The sequence below is a fragment of the Zootermopsis nevadensis genome, unplaced genomic scaffold (genome assembly GCF_977971745.1).
Source record: "Zootermopsis nevadensis isolate Lab colony 2312 unplaced genomic scaffold, Znev_1.0 Znev_ptg000016l, whole genome shotgun sequence".
Lineage (NCBI taxonomy): Eukaryota > Metazoa > Arthropoda > Insecta > Blattodea > Termopsidae > Zootermopsis > Zootermopsis nevadensis.
The window spans coordinates 13,466,845-13,488,556 of record NW_028259148.1 but is presented as its reverse complement, the minus strand read 5'-3'; the positions used below and the strand labels follow the sequence as shown (position 1 = coordinate 13,488,556).

General features: G+C 39.1%; 1 protein-coding gene across 2 annotated transcripts in view; it reads right to left on the bottom strand.

The window, feature by feature from the left end:
* sha (shavenoid) overlaps positions 1-21,712 on the bottom strand; it is a 170,122-nt gene that overhangs the window by 51,639 nt on the left and 96,771 nt on the right. For both annotated transcript variants that reach the window (XM_022078874.2, XM_022078873.2), the window contains exons 3-4: positions 3,328-3,521; positions 2,394-2,537 (exon numbers count right to left, since the gene is read on the bottom strand). In XM_022078874.2, coding sequence (XP_021934566.2) covers positions 2,394-2,537; positions 3,328-3,466 — 283 coding nt within the window. In that variant the 5' untranslated portion in view covers positions 3,467-3,521. The remainder of the gene's footprint in view (positions 1-2,393; positions 2,538-3,327; positions 3,522-21,712) is intronic.

Here is a 21,712-nt window from a genome sequence, read left to right as displayed (position 1 = left end):
GACCTCTGAAACGTTGGTAAACATCGACCAGACTACACAGCGCAACAACCCAGAAGACGGAAATCTTCATACTCATCGCCCTGATGATGGAGGCAGTAGGACCTCTGAAACGTTGGTAAACATCGACCAGACTGCAGAGCGCAACAACCCAGAAGACGGAAATCTTCATACTCTGATGACGGAGGCAGTATGACCTCTGAAACGTTGGTAAACATCGACCAGACTACACAGCGCAACAACCCAGAAGACAGAAATCTTCATACTCTGATGACGGAGACAGTATGACCTCTGAAACGTTGGTTAACATCGACCAGACTACACAGCGCAATAACCCAGAAGACAGAAATCTTCATACTCATCGCCCTGATGATGGAGGCAGTATGACCTGTGAAACGTTGGTAAACATCGACCAGACTACACAGTGCAACAACCCAGAAGACAGAAATCTTCATACTCATCGCCCTGATGACGGAGGCAGTATGACCTCAGAAACGTTGGTAAACATCGACCAGACGTTCTTGGCAGATGATCCAGAAGTGGTTTGCCAATGCCTTCTTCTGTGTGTGAATGGAGTAATTGTTGGGATGCCACGGAGGAAAACTCCGTGTTGCCTAGACCACGGCCTTGCCCAACACAAGTTATAAATTCGAACCCGAGACCCCAGGATTACAAGGCCAGCGTTCTAACCGCTAGACCACCGTGGCTATAGTTTATAATGCACAGTATAATAATCTATTTCATGTAATTAAAAGCGTTGTTAAATAAACGAAGAATCAATCTAGCCACAGTGAAAATATTAAAACTGCTAAGCAGCTGTATGCAGACATATAATCAGTTGTGAGTTACGGCACAGTAGACTGACAGGGTAACAGTTTGTAACATGCAGAATCTGCGTAGCCGTTGCATATCACGCGTTGCGCATTCAACAACATTTCCTCGAATAATGGCTCTATTCATCCCTGCATGTAACACGTGATTAGCGGTCTGCAATGAAGCTTTGTCTCATTCCCGTATGGTTGGTGCACTTGTCCGTAAGCACCGAAACATCGCGAATGCAGCCGACTACATCGTAACAGAAGTTCGCTTGTACGACGTAAACAGGGCGCGGCGCTGGAATTTCCTGGTTATATCAAGTAACTTTGCACTGAGCCCAAGTTAAACAAAGTAACAAAGTGTTTACTGACAGGAACGTACGACTCGTGGACCTAATTTCACGGGAGGCTGTCGATGGTGATTTTGAATACTACGCAGGAATTTTAAAAGATAATGCTACAATTTATTTATACTCGAAAATTATTGTTCATAACCTCAAAGTTTTAGGTTAGTGTGATATATACCTATTATGACAAGCATAAACGCTGTTTCATAGCAAATGTTATATCTTTCCTTGAAGAGATTAGTCAGTTTTGGCCATCAATGTTGTCACATTGCTGATTCCATTAAACATAAATATAATTTTAACAAAAGCTGTAAAAATTTCGGGATCATCATTTATGGGAAATCTACTAAGCTTCAATGGCCATCATATTGGTATTATCGAAAGTATTAAAACAGAAGTTTCATAGAAGTTTATCAATTTGTCGAAAATTATTGAAAGGCCACGGAAGTGTACACATTTTCAAATTCCAAGGTCAAATTATATAAATGGCTTTGAAGTATAAATATCAGAGAGAGATTCCTATGACGTCATGACGATGATAAATTCATCTGTCTTCTTAATATTTTAAGGATTACGCTGTCTGAAATGTTACTCTTTAATAAATGGCCTGATTCTGTAACTCTGAATCTTTGTAAGACTTCTACGACGTGGTATAACTTACAATAATTCCAATTACATGATCAGCACCCATTATCAACAAGTGGGACACATCCCACATGTGCAGTTAGCAACAGCCCCCAGCGATAACACGTCCTGAGACTGGAAGTTGGGTCTAATTATGTGCTACAACAGAAACTCGACACCTACGCACTCCTGAGGAAGAAGTAGTCAATTATACAGTCAACACGAAGTCCTACCGTACCTCGAAACAAATTTTAAACACGCAGAAGCCGGTTTTAAACATTTAAAAAAAAAGGTAAATTCCTTAAAGAACATTTGCTTCTAGATCTAATCTTAATCTCCACTTCGACATAGGAATAGAAACAATTTCATCTTAATGAATTTGATAAACAGGGGGCAAATTACTCATCACGAAGGAACATTTAATGATCCTAAAACATTCTTCTCGCAAAAAGACAAATGACAATGACGTAATTCTACTATGATTTGGTGTTTATTTCAAGAAAATGCAACGACTGGTACCAAAATAAGAAGAATAATGATTAATAACGTCAAGAAATACGTTCTGAATCGTTTGTGCCGAACAGCTCGAATGAGAACTGCAGTGTCTTACCGTGAATGTCATCGATGCAGATGTGTAGGTCGTCCCTGAAGACGGGGAGGTGAGGCAGGCACTGACATGCGCAGTCCTTCTTCTCAGCGACCCCTGCGGTTCCACTGCTGCTACCCGCACACACTTCCTTGGAGCAAGACAACCCTGCAACACAAGAAGGACGGCCTTTTTGCACTTTACGAACGACTATAAGACTCCATTTTGTTTCCCACAATTTACTAGCGCTCTCAGCGGAAATGTGAAGAATTACAGTAAACAAACGAAACTCGAGGTTACGCTCTACAGATATCAGCTGATATCAGCGCATTTTGGCTGCAGGTAACACGGTTACAGTTCTCCAAAGGTGTCCAGCTACTTTGGACTTATCCTATATATCAACTAAATTTATTATATTATCGTACTCCCTCGATTTGAAGACACTGCCAATTATAAGACTTACCCTTGATTTAGAAATGAGTTTTCAGAAATAGATGCCATATCGATTCTTAGACGTCAACAAATGCAAGACATAAACCAAATTTTAAAATGTGCATATTTTTTTCCTGGAAAATGCGGTATTAAATTACGAAGATAATACATTCTGGTATAAAATAAAAGAAATCTCGAAAATAAAAATAGTAAAAGTGCGTGGTGGGGGAAGTGTGATTCTTTCCGCCACGTGTTGATTTGACTGATCATAAAATGGAGCGTTCCAACACGGTACGTCGGATGAGACGGGACTCTACTGTATTCGGCTTAACATCATTCAGAAGACGTATGGCACAATACTCGTACGTAGAGCTCTCAAGAAAAAGAAACGTTAGAAAATGAAAATCAAATTTTTTTAAAGACATGCAAGACAGAGAAGGGGAACGAATGGTGAGAGAAAGGTGAGCACCAACGAACGTAGTGTGAAACAGAATGAGTTGGACCACGAGTAGCAGAAAGTTCTTACCCTCGGCGGTGAACATATCTCCCTTATACTGTCTGCTGATCGTGACAATCGGGTGGTCAGCTTGCGACAGTCGCCACAGGAGGAGCCACTGGAGTATGAGGACGCCGCGCATCGGCACAGCGCATCCTGCGGGCCTCATATTTCGCGGATTCTCTCCGTCATGGCCGTGTCTCCTGCAGAGCCATCTGCTGCACCTGTAAACGTAAAATGGGAATAACAATCTCCATTTTGATGTTAAATTCACGTCAGAGCTAATCATCTGGATCACATGTGCTTGGAGAAGATTCGAAGCTTGTAATAGGCTTCAAAATTTGGCCTCCGATAGGATACTGACGCTCATAACATTGAAATAAAACCTAGGATATACGAAAACTCGTATAACTAGAATTATCTGTATATCGATGAAGAACATTATGGCAAAGCAGTTAGGAGTCCCTGCCTGAAGTAAATATGGCCTTAGCCCAGTGGTATTCAACCTGGGGGTAAGCGAAGACATCTCAGGGGGTACGTGAAATTTTAAAAAAAGATATTATTTTATGATAACACTGAAAAATCAGTAATGTAATTTATTTAATTTATTTTAGATGTAGATTATATACTAAGTATAACTTGAATTATACACCAACAACTTTGGGGGCACAAAATTGAAGAGAAATTATATCTGGGGGTACGCGAAGACATCTTAGGGGGTACGTGAAATTTAAAAAAATAAAATATTTTATGATAAACACTGAATAATCAGTAATGTAATTTATTTAATTTATTTTAGATGTAGATTATATACTAAGTATAACTTGAATTATACACCAACAACTTTGGGGGTACAAAGTTGAAGAGAAATTATATCTGGGGGTACGCGAACAAAAAAGGTTGAATCCCACTGCCTTAGCCTATTGCAAGTCACTAGACATTCTCCAAATTTAACGATTGTTCCTGTATCTTAATTTAAAATTCCTTGTGTTCGCTGCTTCATAACACATTTCACTAATTGATCATTTGATTATTTAATGACAGCATTTAAACTGCTCAAGACATTTACAGTTTCGTGACAGAATGACTGTGAACGCTTCTCAAACACATGGTTCAACCGTTCAGATGACTGAATGGAATATGGCGACTGTTTTAAAGTTGGCCTCGGTTGCTTCGAATGACTGAGGTAAAACATAAAATCCTCACGACAGCCGAGTTCAGAATCGAACCACGACCCTTATGAATACGAAGCAGGAGTGCTAACCAGTGTCATTTATAATCATCACGTTTACGAAACTGGTCCATTTTCACATGAGTTTCAGTTGGTTTTAAATGAATTACTACTATATATCTTTAATTTTTATTAAATTCTGTATATCATTACCAGATAAATAATAAGTATACATTAGAATACTTGGATATAATGACTTAGCAAGAATACACTGGCGTAGGCCATAAATATGAATATTAATTATTCGACCAGCCACCGCGGTTAAGTGACTGGCAGTGGTTCCTGTTGAGGTCGGTCCGGAGTTCATATCCTGGTCTCGAGACCGGATACCCCATTGAGGCTCCTCATGGCTTTACTCAGTATCACAAGGCAAATACCGAGATAATATATTCCTTATATTAAGCCACGACCGTTTCCTTCCATATCCATTCCAACTTATTATTAATTAATCATCGTAATATTCGAAGTTGTATCTGAGAAATAAAATGGCTCGTTAAACGAAGCAAGAATAATGATGTCACTTGTTCTGTCCGGAGAAATAAATTATCGTATATTTAACTTGTTTGTTTACCATAAATTACCGTAGTTTAGTGTGGCGCTGTAGTGCTTCCGGAACCACGCACGTCTCAAGTTGGCACGCACAGGAATGCCACCGAAGGGCAGGCAGGTGGAGGACTTCAACGTAGTTAAGTCAGCTCGAATGGTAAGTTTATATTCATGAGGAAAGCAATGACATAGTCGTGGCTGACTACCAGAGCTGTGAGAAAATCTTACACTAAGATGGCTGCCTTCAGGGTCTCGTAGAAGTTTACCAATTGTTCTCAAAGATCCTTGATCAGTCATCGCCCTGGTGATGGAGTCATTACAATGTATTAAATAGTCCGTAGAGCTTATTAATTTAATTGTAATCCCAGGACAGAGATAAAAATATATTAAAAATAATTAAACTTACAGATTAACGGCTTTATTAATTCTCACGAACTCTGCTCTGAGAGTGTCAATTGGATTCAGCTGGCTCAGGGAAGTGTCCAGAATCGTATGTACACGGTAATGAACTTTGGGGTTTCATAAAAAGTTGACTACGTGAGCGACTAACAGCTTCTCAAGAAGTCTCTTGCTTTAAAACTGTTAAAAGATCTTCCGTGTTTATTGTAAACAAAGCAATGACATTTGAATTAAACTAATCAGATATTGTAATTACATTATAAATTTTTGTTTCAAGTCGTAACTGTAAGCCTTTAGATAGTAGAATAATTTCATTGATCATTGCAGTTCTGTGAACATTTTAATGTCTGATCCACGTAGATTAAGTATGAAGCTAAGGGAGTATCGATTTTGTATCGCGTTGTACTTCGATTAGCGTTCTCATACCTACACACCGGTTGCTTAAAACATCTGACCTTGGTAATAAATTCGATACGCTGCAGTGGCACAGGTGGGCAGTTATTTTTAGCAGAAACTCTCTTGCAACCACACAATTCATTAAGAGTCTTGTCTCCTTCGGGTAGCATATATTTTACAAGAAACAAGTTGCGTGTGTCTGTCCGTCTATCCATCATACACCTGACCTCGTGGAGCTGATTTTTTGAGGAGATTAAACCTCAAATGTTCCTTACCCTGTTCATAGCATCTCGTCGCCAACAGACTATCCTGAACCAGCTGATTCTAGTCATAACCTCAAAATTGAGAACGGAGTAATCTGTACTTCACGTAAAGGTAAGGTCGATATCGAGATAGGAGGCAACTATCGATAACACCATTACATATTTACATTTTCGATTTTATCGCTCGTTATTCGATTCTTTTATGCATTCTTTTTACTCCATAATGAATACTGAAGAACCATAATTTTCTAATTTGGGCTGTAAACTCTATTAGTTAGAAAACCAACGATAATACCCTTCAATTTCAAAAATTATTTCAATCAGAGAATTCAACAGAATCACGTGTGAACTTTGCAATGAAAAATTATTAAATAATTTAAATCAAAATATGTTGAGGGCAGAGTGAAATCTTTGTTTCAATTCAGTTTATTTAAACATCGCTTTCAGTGTTTCAGATTAATAAATAATTAATTGGAAAGAACGTGGAATGAATTTTGCCTCGTTAAAGGTAATGATGATGATGGGTCGAAAGCAAACGCTTTTCCGCGCCAAATACGACGTGCGATGCCTCAAACAACGATAAACGCATGACTGATCCGTAATGTTCCTCTCCACCAGGGGTGTTGAAACTATGGCACGCGTTTTCCACAAAAGGGTTCAATCTGGCCCGTGGCTACGTTCAGATAAAATGCAATAAATGACACGACCTGTCACTTAAGTTTCTCATACATATCTTAGAAGTATTATAATCGAATAAAAATATATCGATAGTCTGGTTTGGAGTTATTATTACATTCACAATAGCCCGCAATGTGGGGATAAAATTACTGTAGTCCACACGCTCAAACCCGATTTCGCTAAGATCCATTTTAATATTATCAATCCAACTAAAACGTGGTATCCTAAACTGGAAATTCCTCGCAATTTTTCCAGATGAAATGTCGGCATTCGTAATTTCGTACATGCGCAGTCCGAGGGCAAAGTGCCATTTAGAAAAAAACAGACTTTTAGAAGACGAACTGTTATCACTGTCGAATAAAACCTTTTATTGGCAACCAGCGACTGTTTCTCATAGTTATATGGATAGCGACGACAAGAAAGTCTTCTGTTTTAATCTCTTTGGAACAGAAACCAGGCCGTACCGCAAAGAAAACGCGTCTCCATTACAAGATCATCTGCTGATGTACGAGGTGCGATCGGAAAGTTTCAAGACTGCGCGTATAAAAACCCGTACACTTATCTCAGGTATTAAATTCATCCATCACCCTCGAAGTAGTTCCCCTGGGAGTGAACACAACGATCCCAGCGCCGCTGCCAAGCCTGGAAGCATCCCTGGAAATCTTTCTTTGTCAGCCTGTCAAGCACCATCTGCGATTCTGCCTGAATCTCTTGCCAAAGACTCGCCAAAACGGCTACGGAAACCTATGAAATGCTAAAGCAAGCATTTGGGGAGTCCGCAATGGGTCGTGCACAAACTTTTGTGTGGCATTCACGTTTTAAAAATGGCCGAACCTCTGTCGATGATGACGAGCGTTCTGGACGACCATCTTCGAGCACAACGCCCGAAAATGTTACGAATATCGACGTCGTACCATCAACGACTTGTGCGACATCGTTGGGATAGGCTATGGGACCTGTCAGCTGATTCTAAAGAAAGAACTCCACATGCGACGCATCCTGACTGAGGACCAGAAGCAGAATCGACTTGACTTCTCGTTTGTCAGGAGCTCAAAGATCTTGCAAGAACCGACCCCAACTTCCTTTCTAAGCTCCGTGTGACTTCTTCCTTTTCCCAAAGATGAAAATTCAGCTAAAGGGAAGGAGATTTGAGACGATAGAAGAGATTCAGGCAGAATCGCAGATGGTGCTTGACAGGCTGACAAAGAAAGATTTCCAGGGATGCTTCCAGGCTTGGCAGCGGCGCTGGGATCGTTGTGTTCACTCCCAGGGGAGCTACTTCGAGGGTGATGGATGAATTTAATACCTGAGATAAGTGTACGGGTTTTTATACGCGCAGTCTGGAAACTTTCCGATCGCACCTCGTACCATTCGTTCGTCAAAGTCTCTGGAAAGCGATGCTAAAGAATAAATTTCGAGGCGATTAAAGTTGACAGAAAATCAACTCAACTGAAGACAGGAAAAGATAATAAAAACTGACGCTCCAATCGGGATTCGAACGAAGAACAGGAAGGCAACAGCGTGTTACAACGAAATATCAGGGCTCTGGCGGGAGATGAAAGAACTATTATTAACGGACGGTCTTGTCGGCGTGACGTCACGTGCGCGCGTTCATTCCTCAGACTCGTGCGTGAATGTCGTTTGTAAGTCTCTACCCTGTAATTCTTATAATACGTACTAATGCGTGGTCATGAATGAAACGCTCACTGCCACCTCTACATGACAGGTTCCAGGAAACACTGACGCATTAAACTTCATTATCCGTCTTCACAACAATCACGGAATACGAACCATGATAATTTCTGACCTCACAGAGAACTTCCATAACTCACCTTCCCTGCAGTCCATCCTGATAACATACAATTACAAGCACCTCAGTCAGTACAGTGACTGCCAAACAGCTGTACGATCGGTGTTCGATCCTCGACGGGGGTTGAGGATTTTTCTTCTAACCTCTGCGCCCAAATCGGATCTGGGGGTCCTCCCAGCCTCGTGTCTAATGGGTACCGGGGTCATTTCCCAGGGGTAAAACACGGCCCTTGCCTGACGCTGACCACAGACCCCCATCTAGTGCCCATATTAATAAATACGCGTTATACCCCTTCACACAACTAATGGGTCTATATTCACAGGATTTTTCGTCAATTTATATCCAATATAACCAACGGAAGCCACGGTGGTCTAGCGGTTAGAACGCTGGTCTTGTAATCCTGGGGTCTCGGGTTCGATTCCCGGCGGTGCCAGAATTTATAACTTGTGTTGGGCGAGGCCGTGGTCTAGGCAACACGTAGTTTTCCTCCGTGGCATCCCAACAATTACTCCATTCACACACAGAAGAAGGCAATGGCAAACCACTTTTGGATCATCTGCCAAGAACGTATATGAACAGGTCCCAGTCCGAGAAAAGGATGGAAGGATCCTGTTCATATGGACCTGTCGTCAGAATCGAACCCGAGACCCCAGGATTACAAGGCCAGCGTTCTAACCGCTAGACCACCTCATCTTATTATTATTTAGTGTTCTGTCTGACGACAGGTCCATATGAACAGGATCCTTCCATCCTTTTCTCGGACTGGGACCTGTTCATATACGTTCTTGGCAGATGATCCAGAAGTGGTTTGCCATTGCCTTCTTCTGTGTGTGAATGGAGTAATTGTTGGGATGCCACGGAGGAAAACTCCGTGTTGCCTAGACCACGGCCTTGCCCAACACAAGTTATAAATTCGGGCACCGCCGGGAATCGAACCCGAGACCCCAGGCTTACAAGGCTAGTGTTCTGACCGCTAGACCACCGTGGCTGTCCTCACGCATAACAACTGTTAAAGTTATTGTTCGTGTCGAATAATAACAATAATTCCACTTGCATTATTTTATTGTGACGTAAACAGCTGATGGATCATTGTAACCTGTCACGCGAAGTGTGTCTAATGGCGTGCTATAAACACTCTTATGTCTTTTCATACAATGTAGCTTACCGTAACTTTTATTATGTTTACAACCAACACCTCTTATTTACCACTGTCACTTAAAAACACTCCAGCAAATTCAGTACGTAACATGTGTCTCGATGTACTACTGTGGTAATTCATTTAAAATGGTAAACGTTTGTGTGGAAGAAACGGCGTGGATTCGAGTTCATATATCCCGTTACCCTGTTTTATCCTGAACGTTTCGTCATAAAGAAATAGCTTTTTATTCAAAACTATTCACTTTAGGCAATAAAAAGTGAGAAAATAAATATTTTTGACGTAAATACGTCTATATGGAAGGTCCGTGTCATTCCGCAAAAACGTGTTACGAAAAATGTGTAAGATGGTTACCTAGGAAACGTTACATTACATTACATTCAGCTACCACAGAGCCATCTTAAGCGTAACTAATTCAAGTTAAATAAGTAATGTCTTAATCAAGCTTTACTCAATTGTAGAGCATGCACGAGGTGCGATCGGAAAGTTTCAAGACTGCGCCTATAAAAACCCGTACACTTATCTCAGGTATTAAATTCATCCATCACCCTCGAAGTAGTTCCCCTGGGAGTGAACACAACGATCCCAGCGCCGCTGCCAAGCCTGGAAGCATCCCTGGAAATCTTTCTTTGTCAGCCTGTCTAGCACCATCTGCGATTCTGCCTGAATTTCTTCTATCGTCTCAAATCTCCTACCCTTTAGCTGAATTTTCATCTTTGGGAAGAGGAAGAAGTCACACGGAGCTTAGAAAGGAAGTTGGGGTCGGTTCTTGCAAGATCTTTGAGCTCCTGACAAACGAGAAGTCAAGTCGATTCTGCTTCTGGTCCTCAGACAGGATGCGTCGTCCTTTAGAATCAGCTGACAGGTCCCATAGCCTATCCCAACAATGTCGCACAAGTCGTTGATGGTACGACGTCGATCTTCGTAACATTTTCGGGCGTTGTGCTCGAAGATGGTCGTCCAGAACGCTCGTCATCATCGACAGAGGTTCGGCCATTTTTAAAACGTGAATGCCACACAAAAGTTTGCGGACTCCCCAAATGCTTGCTTTAGCATTTCATAGGTTTCCGTAGCCGTTTTGGCGAGTCTTTGGCAAAATTTGATGCACACGCCATTCCGAAATCGCAGGAGGGTCGGTGTAATGCACTACCAAAACGCCCGTAACTAAGAAACAAATGCTAATTCGATGATGCCGGCTGGCACACTGATTCACTATGAATGTAGGCCGCACTCCCTAGCGGCAGAAGCTCGTACTACATTCGGTTCGCCCTCTATTGGCACAGTCTGGAAACTTATATATAAACTTCCTCTCCGTATAGACGTATTTACGTCAAATTCTCCGGAACCGTGGTTCCACTGTCAATTTTTTTATTAAAACTGTTGTTAACTTAAGACCAAATCCTGTCTGATTTTAAAATGTTTCGTATCATAATACGGAGCTTCAACACCGTCTCTTGCTTTATGTAAATCGTTTGTCGAAAGTCGTCGCTTGTTTCCACGTACGTGCATCGTAACATGTTACACGGGGCCCCAGCTGACAGCCTCAGGCCAACCTAACCTAACTTTTATCAAAAGACATTACTATCAATGCGTCTATGCAGTATAAATACGTAGTTAATGAAGTTGCTTTTACAGTAACAGCCCCCACACATTACTTCTCGCCTTTATTACACGTGGAATGCGGGCAGCGGGGCGTAAGACAGACACAAGATCGTGGACGTACGCCCAAGCCGTGTCTACCGGGCGTTGACATCACCTCCAACGCGATGGACAGCGCTAATAGGAGCCGTTACAGTTACTGCTCAGATATTAATGATGAAAACTGGAGCTATTTTGTGTTCCCCAGCGTTTCGGATCCCTGGAGAGAGATTCTGCATGGTTTTCGTCTTAGATGACAATATAATTGCAGGACTGGTCTCTCGCTTGAATTGGTCTATAACGCGATGAATACCTCACAGCGCCCTTCCGTAAGAAACAAGGAACATTCTTCTTTGAGATGCTGTAACCTGCATGTTCGTCACTGCGTTCAAACCGATGGACCCATCATAAGTCAACTGAATTAAATCTATATACCTAGATCTCGCAAATGGCCTCTAAACTTCAAGTTTCCTCCTTGCTGTTTCAAAACAAATCTGAAATGTGTATTCATCTGACAAATGTCTTCGTAACATCTATATTACTATAGGTTTCGTTAAAAAACAAATTTTAATAAATAAACTATTGTAGTTTCGAAAGTAGGATACCAAATTCGATCAGAGAAATGTAAAATTCTAGTCCGAATTACAGGTCTTTATAGAGAAATGGTAAATATATAAACCTAAAATTTTACTTTGAAGTTATTCCAGATAACCAGTGTTAATATCTTTCTTGAAAGCCAAAATAATCTGGCCGTCAGGTGTTGGGCGTGATCCAGACTGAAATTTCTCAGATTCGCAATTCGCTATGCATAATTATAATTAATACCCGGACAACAGCTGGCTGGGTGTTGTGTGAGACATCTTCGAAACGCACCGCGATTTATATTTCGAGGACACACCTGAAGGTTAAAATAATGGATCGAAATTATTTATTTAAAAAGACTGTAAACATTAATTGTAGCTGTCCTGTTATTTGTTCAGTACTTTCGTAAACTTTCTTTTTGACAATTTTAATTTTGGGGACAGAAACGTGTGTCTCGGTGCCAGCTTCTATTAAACCCCTTAAAACGTAGGGTAATGCCTACCCAAAATCATATTTCAGGGTGCCTCATAATTAATCATCCGATATGAAATAACTTTAATGTTTTATTCATTAGTTTTTTTTTTAATTTTGAAGCAGCGTACGTAAATTGGCGAATTATTATTTGATAAACAGCTGTCAATTTCAATGACAAAGAGAGAATTCTTGCAGAAGTATGATATGACGCGCCACGGTGGTCTAGCGGTTAGAACGCTGGCCTTGTAATCCTGGAAGTCTCGGGTTCGATTCCCGGCGGTGCCCGAATTTATAACTTGTGTTGGGCAAGGCCGTGGTCTAGGCTACACGGAGTTTTCCTCCGTGGCATCCCAACAATTACTCCATTCACACACAGAAGAAGGCAATGGCAAACCACTTATGGATCATCTGCCAAGAACGTATATGAACAGGTCCCAGTCCGAGAAAAGGATGGAAGGATCCTGTTCATATGGACCTGTCGTCAGACAGAACACTAATAATAATAATAATAATGATATGACGCATCCACGGCGACTAAGTATAATAAATTCGTCTCCGGCTACCAGCCGTGGTAAGGTGGCTTAACGAACGTTTCGAGAACCATCTTCGTCCTCGTCCTCAGGGCACAGAAAATGTGGGAGATCCCGTCCGTGCTCAATATCTACCTGACCCAGTTTCGTGCTATTAAAATAGTGAGTACGTCAATCAGCACCCCAGGCCCGATTGGCTAACGTTCAGCCAATAGCACGAAACTGGGTCAGGTAGACACGGAGCACGGACGGGAACTCCCACAACTTCTGTGCCCTGAGGACGAGGACGAAGATGGTTCTCGAAACGTTGGTGTTCTCTTAATTAAGCCACCTTACCACGGCTGGTAGCCGGAGACGAATTGAAAATAATTTTGCAGAAATTTTAACACCAACCCGAACGGATGTTGCAAATTCTTACGCAGGACTTAATATATTTGTTCGTACAAGAATTCCAGCCAAGAGATCACGAAAAGGGTCTAGAAGTCTAGAAAACTCCCGTGCATTCCTACAGCTGATTAATTATGCGCCAATTGTGAGTGGTTTCTGAGACAGACCACTACTGAGGTATTTATTTACCAGTTCAGATACACGGATTCAAAATTATCTGTAATCTACACAGCAGATGAGAATCTACGGAACGATTTCGCGAATACTCTTTATACTGTTACCACGAAAGTCATTTGTTCCACGTTTTGGTAATTTAATGTCATGAATTTCTTATGTAAGGCCATTTTTCTATAAAGAAATCGAAGCAAAATTGTATGCTTAATATTTTAAGGGTTAAAATTGGGAAATTTATGGATCAGATCTTGGAGAGGGGAAAAAATATGCGATTTCGCCGATGCAGATCTCTCTTCACGTTAAAACCAAAAGCAGAGAAGAGAAAAGAGTTTAATCTGCCCACAAACGTTTTATTTTTAGACTACGAGAGGGCATACGAGGGAATGGACAGCGAAAACTATTTGCAATACTGGAAACAAAAATTGTGAATGCCATAAACGCTTTATATAAAGAGGCTTACATTGCAGTTAAATTATTACATTCACCAAGCGTTAAAACTGTGGAAACAAACGAAACCAAAATGAATTGTAATAAATCAAAATTAAAAATAGGAGAACGCTACGCCGATGATCAGATTTTAATATCAAATCCGGAAGACAACTTACAAAGATCTTCCAAGATTTTAACATGAAGATATCGACCATCAAGACAAAGGCTATGACTTTTAAGGTAAAAAAAACATAAGAAGAGATCAAATTTTTATAAATAATGAAATCATTGAACAAATTAAAACTTTTGAATACCTAGGATATTTGATAGTAGATTGAAGACAAGACGAAATGGATACTCAATTCACAAATTATAAGAGAATGAATGAAACAATAAAGAGAAATTTCGGAATACAAATGGGGAAATATATCTTAAGATGGTAAAGTTGCGTCATATTGTGATATAATAAGTATATATTAAATCTTGTCCGTCTAATCACAATAATTCTTATTAAATATTAAAATATTACAATAATTAACATTTTAAAATATTTTAAATATTTTAAAATGTTAATTTTAATTCTTATTAAATATTAAAATATTACAATAATTAACATTTTAAATTGTAATATTTTAATATTTAATAAGAATTATTGTGATTAGACAAGATTTAATATATAGAAATATATCTTACTGAGATTCCACAATATAGTTGGTAAACCTGCTCTACTCCACGGAAGTGAATTCTGGGTAATAGGTACAGCAAATGAGATTCCTACGAACATTAGTTGGAGTAACAAGAAGACTGACAACTGAAAGTAGAAAATGTAAGTACATGAATAAAAAAATTACAGACGAAAATGGAAAGAACATCTAGAAAGAATGACCTAGAAATGCCTCCCCAAAGACACTATGGAACATGAACCAAAAGGGAATAAGATATCTTGTAACACCTACAAAGCGGTGTAGGGACCAACAGATCCAAATCTTTGCATCGAAACGGGGAAAGTCGGTACCCAGACCGAAGCGAGATATCGATTTATGGATGGAGCGTGCGTCATTACCAACAAAAATTACGAAACTGCATTGAATGACTGAGGGTTTCACACATAATATGTATCACACACCGAAAACGGTCTGACGCTCGTACCGTAGTTGAAATTACGTCACACGTAGCATTGCCGATGCACTGACATGTGTCCTCGAACAACGGCGTGTGTTGAGCGACTACACTTGCCTGTTAAGTGGACGAAAGACGAGATAAAGGTAAGAAAGTGATTAAGAAAAGGGAGAAACTGGTAGATACGATACCAAGGACAAAAGCATGGAATGTGGGAGAAATGAGAGATGATAAATGCGGAAAAACAATAAAGGAAAGGAATACATCTGGCGAGAGATCATGAAAAGAATGTCCCGATGGATTTTTACGGGGTTTAAAAAAGTAAACAGAGTTATTCCTTCGCATTAGTCATCTTGGCCCTGAGCCTTCTATCCTGATTGGGTTTTCGTGTTTTTCCTCAGTACATCCAGGTAAATTTCGGGACACTACTTTAAATTACGCCACGACCACTTCCTTCTACATCCTTTCCAATTCTTTCATTATTCAGTATCATCTGAGCTACTGAAATATCATCGTTAAATGAATATAAATGAATATTCACATTAGTCATTTAAAATCACGACGTTTTTCAGCATTAACACGCCTGTATATAAGAGGGTTTCTCTGCAACAGATAAACAAAATGGTATCTTGGAGCGTAAAGGAATGAAACCGTCCATTGTTACCAACTTCGTCATTCGTTGATTATCACAGTCGAATGCTTTAGTGTTCCAAACTCGAAGGACTTCAACCTATCAAGTGCACTCGTAAAGCGTACACGCTGCAGGGTAAGTGTGCGTCATAAAACAATCTTTTCTACTCGGCCGAGTGACGACAGTACATAGAAAGAGTCACGACAATTACTCTGTTTCAGTAATGCCAGTTGCCTGTTTGTTATTCCCGGCTTCCAACAGCACGTAAATGTCCTCAGAATAGTTCTGTTTTCTCCCGCGTGTCGTGCCAGTCACTCACCCAAGTTGACTGTCTACATTGCGCTGTGTCGTACGGTATAAATCGATAGAAAATTTCAAAGATACTTAACTACCACAAATCGTAAGGACGATGACGGGACGTAGTACGCAGCTTTGAAACATAGGTTAATTTCAACCAGACATTTATAGTCGTTGCTAGCAGAAGCTACAATCTCATCTAATTTATTCATCTTCCATATTACTGGATTGTTACCTCTGATTTCTTTGCCAGACGATGTTATCACCAGAGGTTATGATGGTTGTAGCAGCGGGTTGTCGGCTCAGGGACGAATTCATTCCTTTTCATGAAGGGGACATGTTCTACCGTATTCTGCGTCACTCACAAGGTCAGATGACATCGCGTAAGCGAGTACTGAAATATTGGCGTGGTGAATTTCGCGATCCTAAAGGATTATCCGCGTGTGTGTGTGACCACTGGTCATTGACCTCCACTCCTATTTCTTTTTTAGATGTATTTAAAAGGTCAATTTAATGAAAACACTTCAAATAACAAGACTGTGAAAATGTACTCTTTGGAGTACACAAACATTCCATGGGCGATTACATCAACAGAGACACCACGAGAATAAGAAATGCAATAATCGTCCTGATGATGGAGGCAGCATGGACCTCTGAAACGTTCTTGTTCTGTCAAAAATCATATTTCAGGAGTGTCTGTATTAGGTTCAGTGGCGGATTGTGGCCTAAATGTCAGGTCGTGTGAAAATACAGATCCACGAACATTCGCGCTAAAAATCAGAGAAATAATGATTAAGTTACTTATTATTCGTGGTCTGTATCAACAGTCAGAAGACAAATTACAGATACAGCGCAAGAGAAGAACAGAATAATAAATATACAGATTATCAATAAATTACGTGAGCGTAAAGGACGCTCATACACTAAGGCAAATTGCTTCTGAACACATTAATATCCTTTTTAATAATAATTCATTTAAATTGAGTCAGATTAAAATGAATATAAAATACGCAAAACAAACAAGGTAATAAATCAGATAATTCATGTGATTAGAATGGTTACACACAGTTTGTCATCATAGAGGAGATAAATTTAATTAAAAATTAAATTTATATTCGATTTAATTAATATCTAATATATGGATAGCGACATAATAACTGTAGAATGCTATTAAGGGAAACAATTTTTTTGTTTCAAATATATCAAAGTCCCATTAGCATATAACAGTATTCTCCGTTCTTTTAACATTCCTTAAATCCGCCACTGATCAGATCCGTGAGCCTAATGATTGTTTAAGAGTTTAATAGACGTAAGAAGGCATTAAAAATAAACCTTAGGGCACAAACGTAGTGTAAATAAACTCGATTTAAGTGGATCCGGTTCGTGCAATGCCACGGATTTTTATATTGGCAGCACTGAACCTGTGAATTTTATCCCAGATAATTTTTCTTGTGTAATATCTTAATAAATCATTGTACGGGGATACAAATAAGGGAATGGTATTTGAGATACGCCCTAATAACTCTGTATAACACGACGTATCAGATACATCTAAACCCTTGTTATTTGTTTGAAATCGATTTTGCACTGTAGCTTGTTCGATAGTATTGTCGAGTCATGGCCGCTAACCAGTTTTAAGTAGGGCAAATCCACACCGGACGATGATTAGTGGAAATAAAGTTCTTTTTATTTTAATTCCTTTTCTCTCCCGGTAAGTATGCAATTTCTCGTGCACTTGTTATACAGCCCTCGTACGTCGACAAAGGTAGCGAGAGAGTAGTCTGTTAACTTGTCTTGTTCTAAGAAGACACACATCACTGGGTACAGACAACAGACTTAGAAGAAAAGCAAGTCTGTAATGACTGTCTTCTGGCATGTTACGACGCACGTTTAAGTTTACCGACGTTTCAGAGGTACTTGCTGCGTCCATCATCAGGGCGAGAAGAAAGCAGTTGTTGGTTTGTCGAATCTTTAACGACATTATAGGCTAATGAACAGATGTCGTGATGTGACGAACTGAAGAGGATTTTTAAATGTGCCATCTTGGTCTACTTTAGGTACTAGGAGGGTCTGATTAAGATGTTTAATTCGGATAAACAGTACGGCCAAAGCTCCTACAGCGAGAGGTCGATATATAAATTTCGATTAAGATTATCAATGATAATCTAATTCGTGATCTCTGAGGCAGACAGAAACTGTTAATATTGATCTGTTATATTGTTTGTATCACAGAATGCATGGATATAGGAGAAATTACGAGGCTGGCAACTTTGCCTTCTTAATTCCCTCCGAGGAACTGAGTCCTGTCTGAAAAGATTTTTATGAATCAGAAGATTCATTATCGTGTTCAGCGAATTCAATATACATTCTCGCAACATAAAAGCCAATATTTCACAAAATATTTCTCGTGTAGAACCCCCCCCCCTCCCCCCCAAAAAATATTTTTTCTAATCTCGAGGAGCCTGTACCTCGGAAAACGTTCGCAATTAAGTTACTGCTAAATTACTGTCAATAACGAACTCACAAAATACAAACAAACAAAGATGTAATTGGTAGCGTACGGAGATTACTCCAGTATTGCCATTTGCCGGACAAAAATTCCCGCGGTATTTCGAGGTATATTTAGAAATTTCGTGGTGTTTCAAAATTTTTATTTATTTATTTATTTATTCCACTATTTCTAGCGGAATTCTTGTTGGGGAAACACCGATATAGGCCAAATTTAAGATTTTAAAACATTTCTATCTACACATAGGTCTTCCAAGTTGTCTCTTTCCTTCTGAACTTCCCGTTAAACCTTTCCGCACAGTGAATCTTGCGTCTGTCCTAATCATTTCTCTATGTGTGGATGACCGGTCAGATTCACGCTTCGTCCGCATTAGCCCCCCTTGCACACGCTGCATACGAAGGCAAGTGACAATCCGCTGATCTCTAGGAAAGGTCCAGCCATTGAATCAGCAGACCGCCACGTCACAACAGATTTTTGCAAGGAATTTACGTCAGGGAGCGAACAGTCAGCTTCCTCGTAACTGTCTGCCGTTAAGTAAAGAACTATTAATTTCTCATCATTCTGCTAATAAGCGAGGCCATTTGGGCAGATTGTATCTCTGTCTGGACGTCCTGTGTTAAACTGCGGTGTCCACATATCTGGAGACTGTTCGTCCGTGGTAAAACGGTTTCAACTACAGAAAACTGGAATAAATAAGGAAGTAGAACCACTTTTAAAACTCCGTGTGATTGTTGAACCCTGAGATATGCTAATGGAAACAATTTGCGTTGGATCTGTTATGAAAATATCCAAGAACTGAAGAAATTCCAGGCCTCTAGAAGCAGAGAATCCGCACTGGTAAGTGGAAGGCTTATAACTGACAGCAATTTTATCACTTCAACGATTTGTAAAGCGATACATAATTCGATATAAAATCAAATTCCTATGTTATTCAAGTTTTCAGTCAATTCGGCGAGCTGTGACAGCTTAGACAGTAAAGTTAAAGGCCGGACTTCGAATTCCGACAATGATTGGAATACTTTACGTTAAATTTATTATTTAGTTCATAAAACATTCTTGTCAATTGAAAAGTCTAAATATTATAAAATCGGTGATGACTACGAACGATAAATTTTGAAAACCAAGATTTACCCATGGAAGTCTTCAGAAAACGGAAAACCAAGATAAACTTATGTCGGGATGTCAGAATATCCGGTAATTTTATTTAAGAATATAAACATTATATTTATTAATATCATGGTTATTTAATTTATCCAGGAAAAATAAAACAAGTTATTTTATTTCAAATAATTATTTTATACTCTCTCCTTCTCAGCACTTTAATATACCCATCTTTCGTTTAAATCAAATTAAAATTTTAATTAATAACCCGGATTTCACATAGACAATGTTCAGAAACTTTGAACTAACCGAGGCACTGCAATTCTACAATGCAGTCTGAAAGAGTAAAACTTGAAATACGTTTACATATTGGAAGACATTTAATTAATTATTCTTGTCCGTCTAATCGCAATTTAAAATTTAAAATTAAGATAGTTAAAATACCATGTGATGCTCCTTATCGAAACATTCGATTTACATTTAGAACATCGAATGTTTCGATAAGTAACATCACATGATATTTTAATTATCATAATTATCTTAATTTTAAATTTTAAATTGTGATTAGACGGACAAGAATGATTAATTGAAATATATATCTTCACAATATGACGCAACTATACCATCTTATATCGGAAGACGTAAACCACGAATAGAAAATCCTTAAGCGGGATTCGACACAGTGTCCTCTAGAATTTGAGTCTTACACCATAGAAATATAAATTAACTTACAACTTCACTATAAACTACGTGGTATAATGGCCTTTATTTAAATATCATTGTTTACATTCAGATTTTCTTGTTATGTTAATGTTGAACAGATACTTGCTTACATATATATGTGTCTACCTGTACGAATTCAGTGACCAGTTAGCACTGGTACATGACACTTCGTATTGATAATAGTAGCAACATTTTGTATGTAAATTTAATAAATAGGCCCTGTATGATCATTCAGACTTCAATTCCTACATTTTTATTATCAATTTATGTTGGTTATTTTTTTAAGTAATTTCAACGGTCAGGTGGTTTATGATGTTGAAATAAAAATCCTTGTATATTTTTTTAAAAAAAACCCAAACGGAAGCCATCAATACATTCTTTGAACTTGTCTTTATAATCAATTGATGTTATTTAAAAGCGATAAACATACCACACACTTATAAAGGGCTGATAACTATTATCCAAGGAAAGACAATCCTGTACCATTAAGTTAGTTTATAGCATACTTAAAGCCGTATCTTGTGAAAATAAACGAATGTACGTATTGAAATTCATCCACAAATCAAATGCAATGCCAGGACCCGGCTACTCGTAGTGTTCGCTCGTCAAAGAGGCAAGAGTTTTTCATTTCGTAAAACAACCTTTTGGCCGGACTCTTACAGTCCTGGTTCGCTGAAGGCATTAACATAAGTCAGTCAGTTGGCGTTGCTACGTGTCTACGTACACGGTAATGCCATTTAAAGAACTTCATGCTATCTGAAACTCAAAATCTTGAATCCTGTTTTCGTATGCAGTCTGTTTGATTCTCCAGGCGCTTTACTGAATGCACCGGAGATAATTTAACATAAACTTACAGTTTTAAAAGTGGAAAATAAAAAGTTAGGAAATGCATGCATAGCTTAACAATTCTACTACAGGTCTACTCCTTTATTACCTTTACATAAAGCTCTACAATTTATTAAACCGCGAACCCGTTCTTTAAATTCTTTAAAACCGAGATATCATGTATAAAAATGTCAACTATTTAAAGTCTCTAGATTACATTTTCGACCGTAACTCATGCGTTAAAAACCACTATTAAAGATAAAAGTCGAGTCCCGTCATTAATTACTGACATTAGCATTTAGATTGAACATTTAATTTAAAGGTTTGAAACATTTTTCTTTGTGATACGTCTAAATATTTAGCGAGTTACGCTCAAGACGAGCACAGAAACGAAACACAGACTTCAGGCAAAGTATCTTTTATTAATAGAATTTAACCAAATTTAGGAAGTGTCGAAAATTTTTCAAAAAAACGCCTCACCGCCATATTTCATAATAATAGAGGGAACAACGACCTC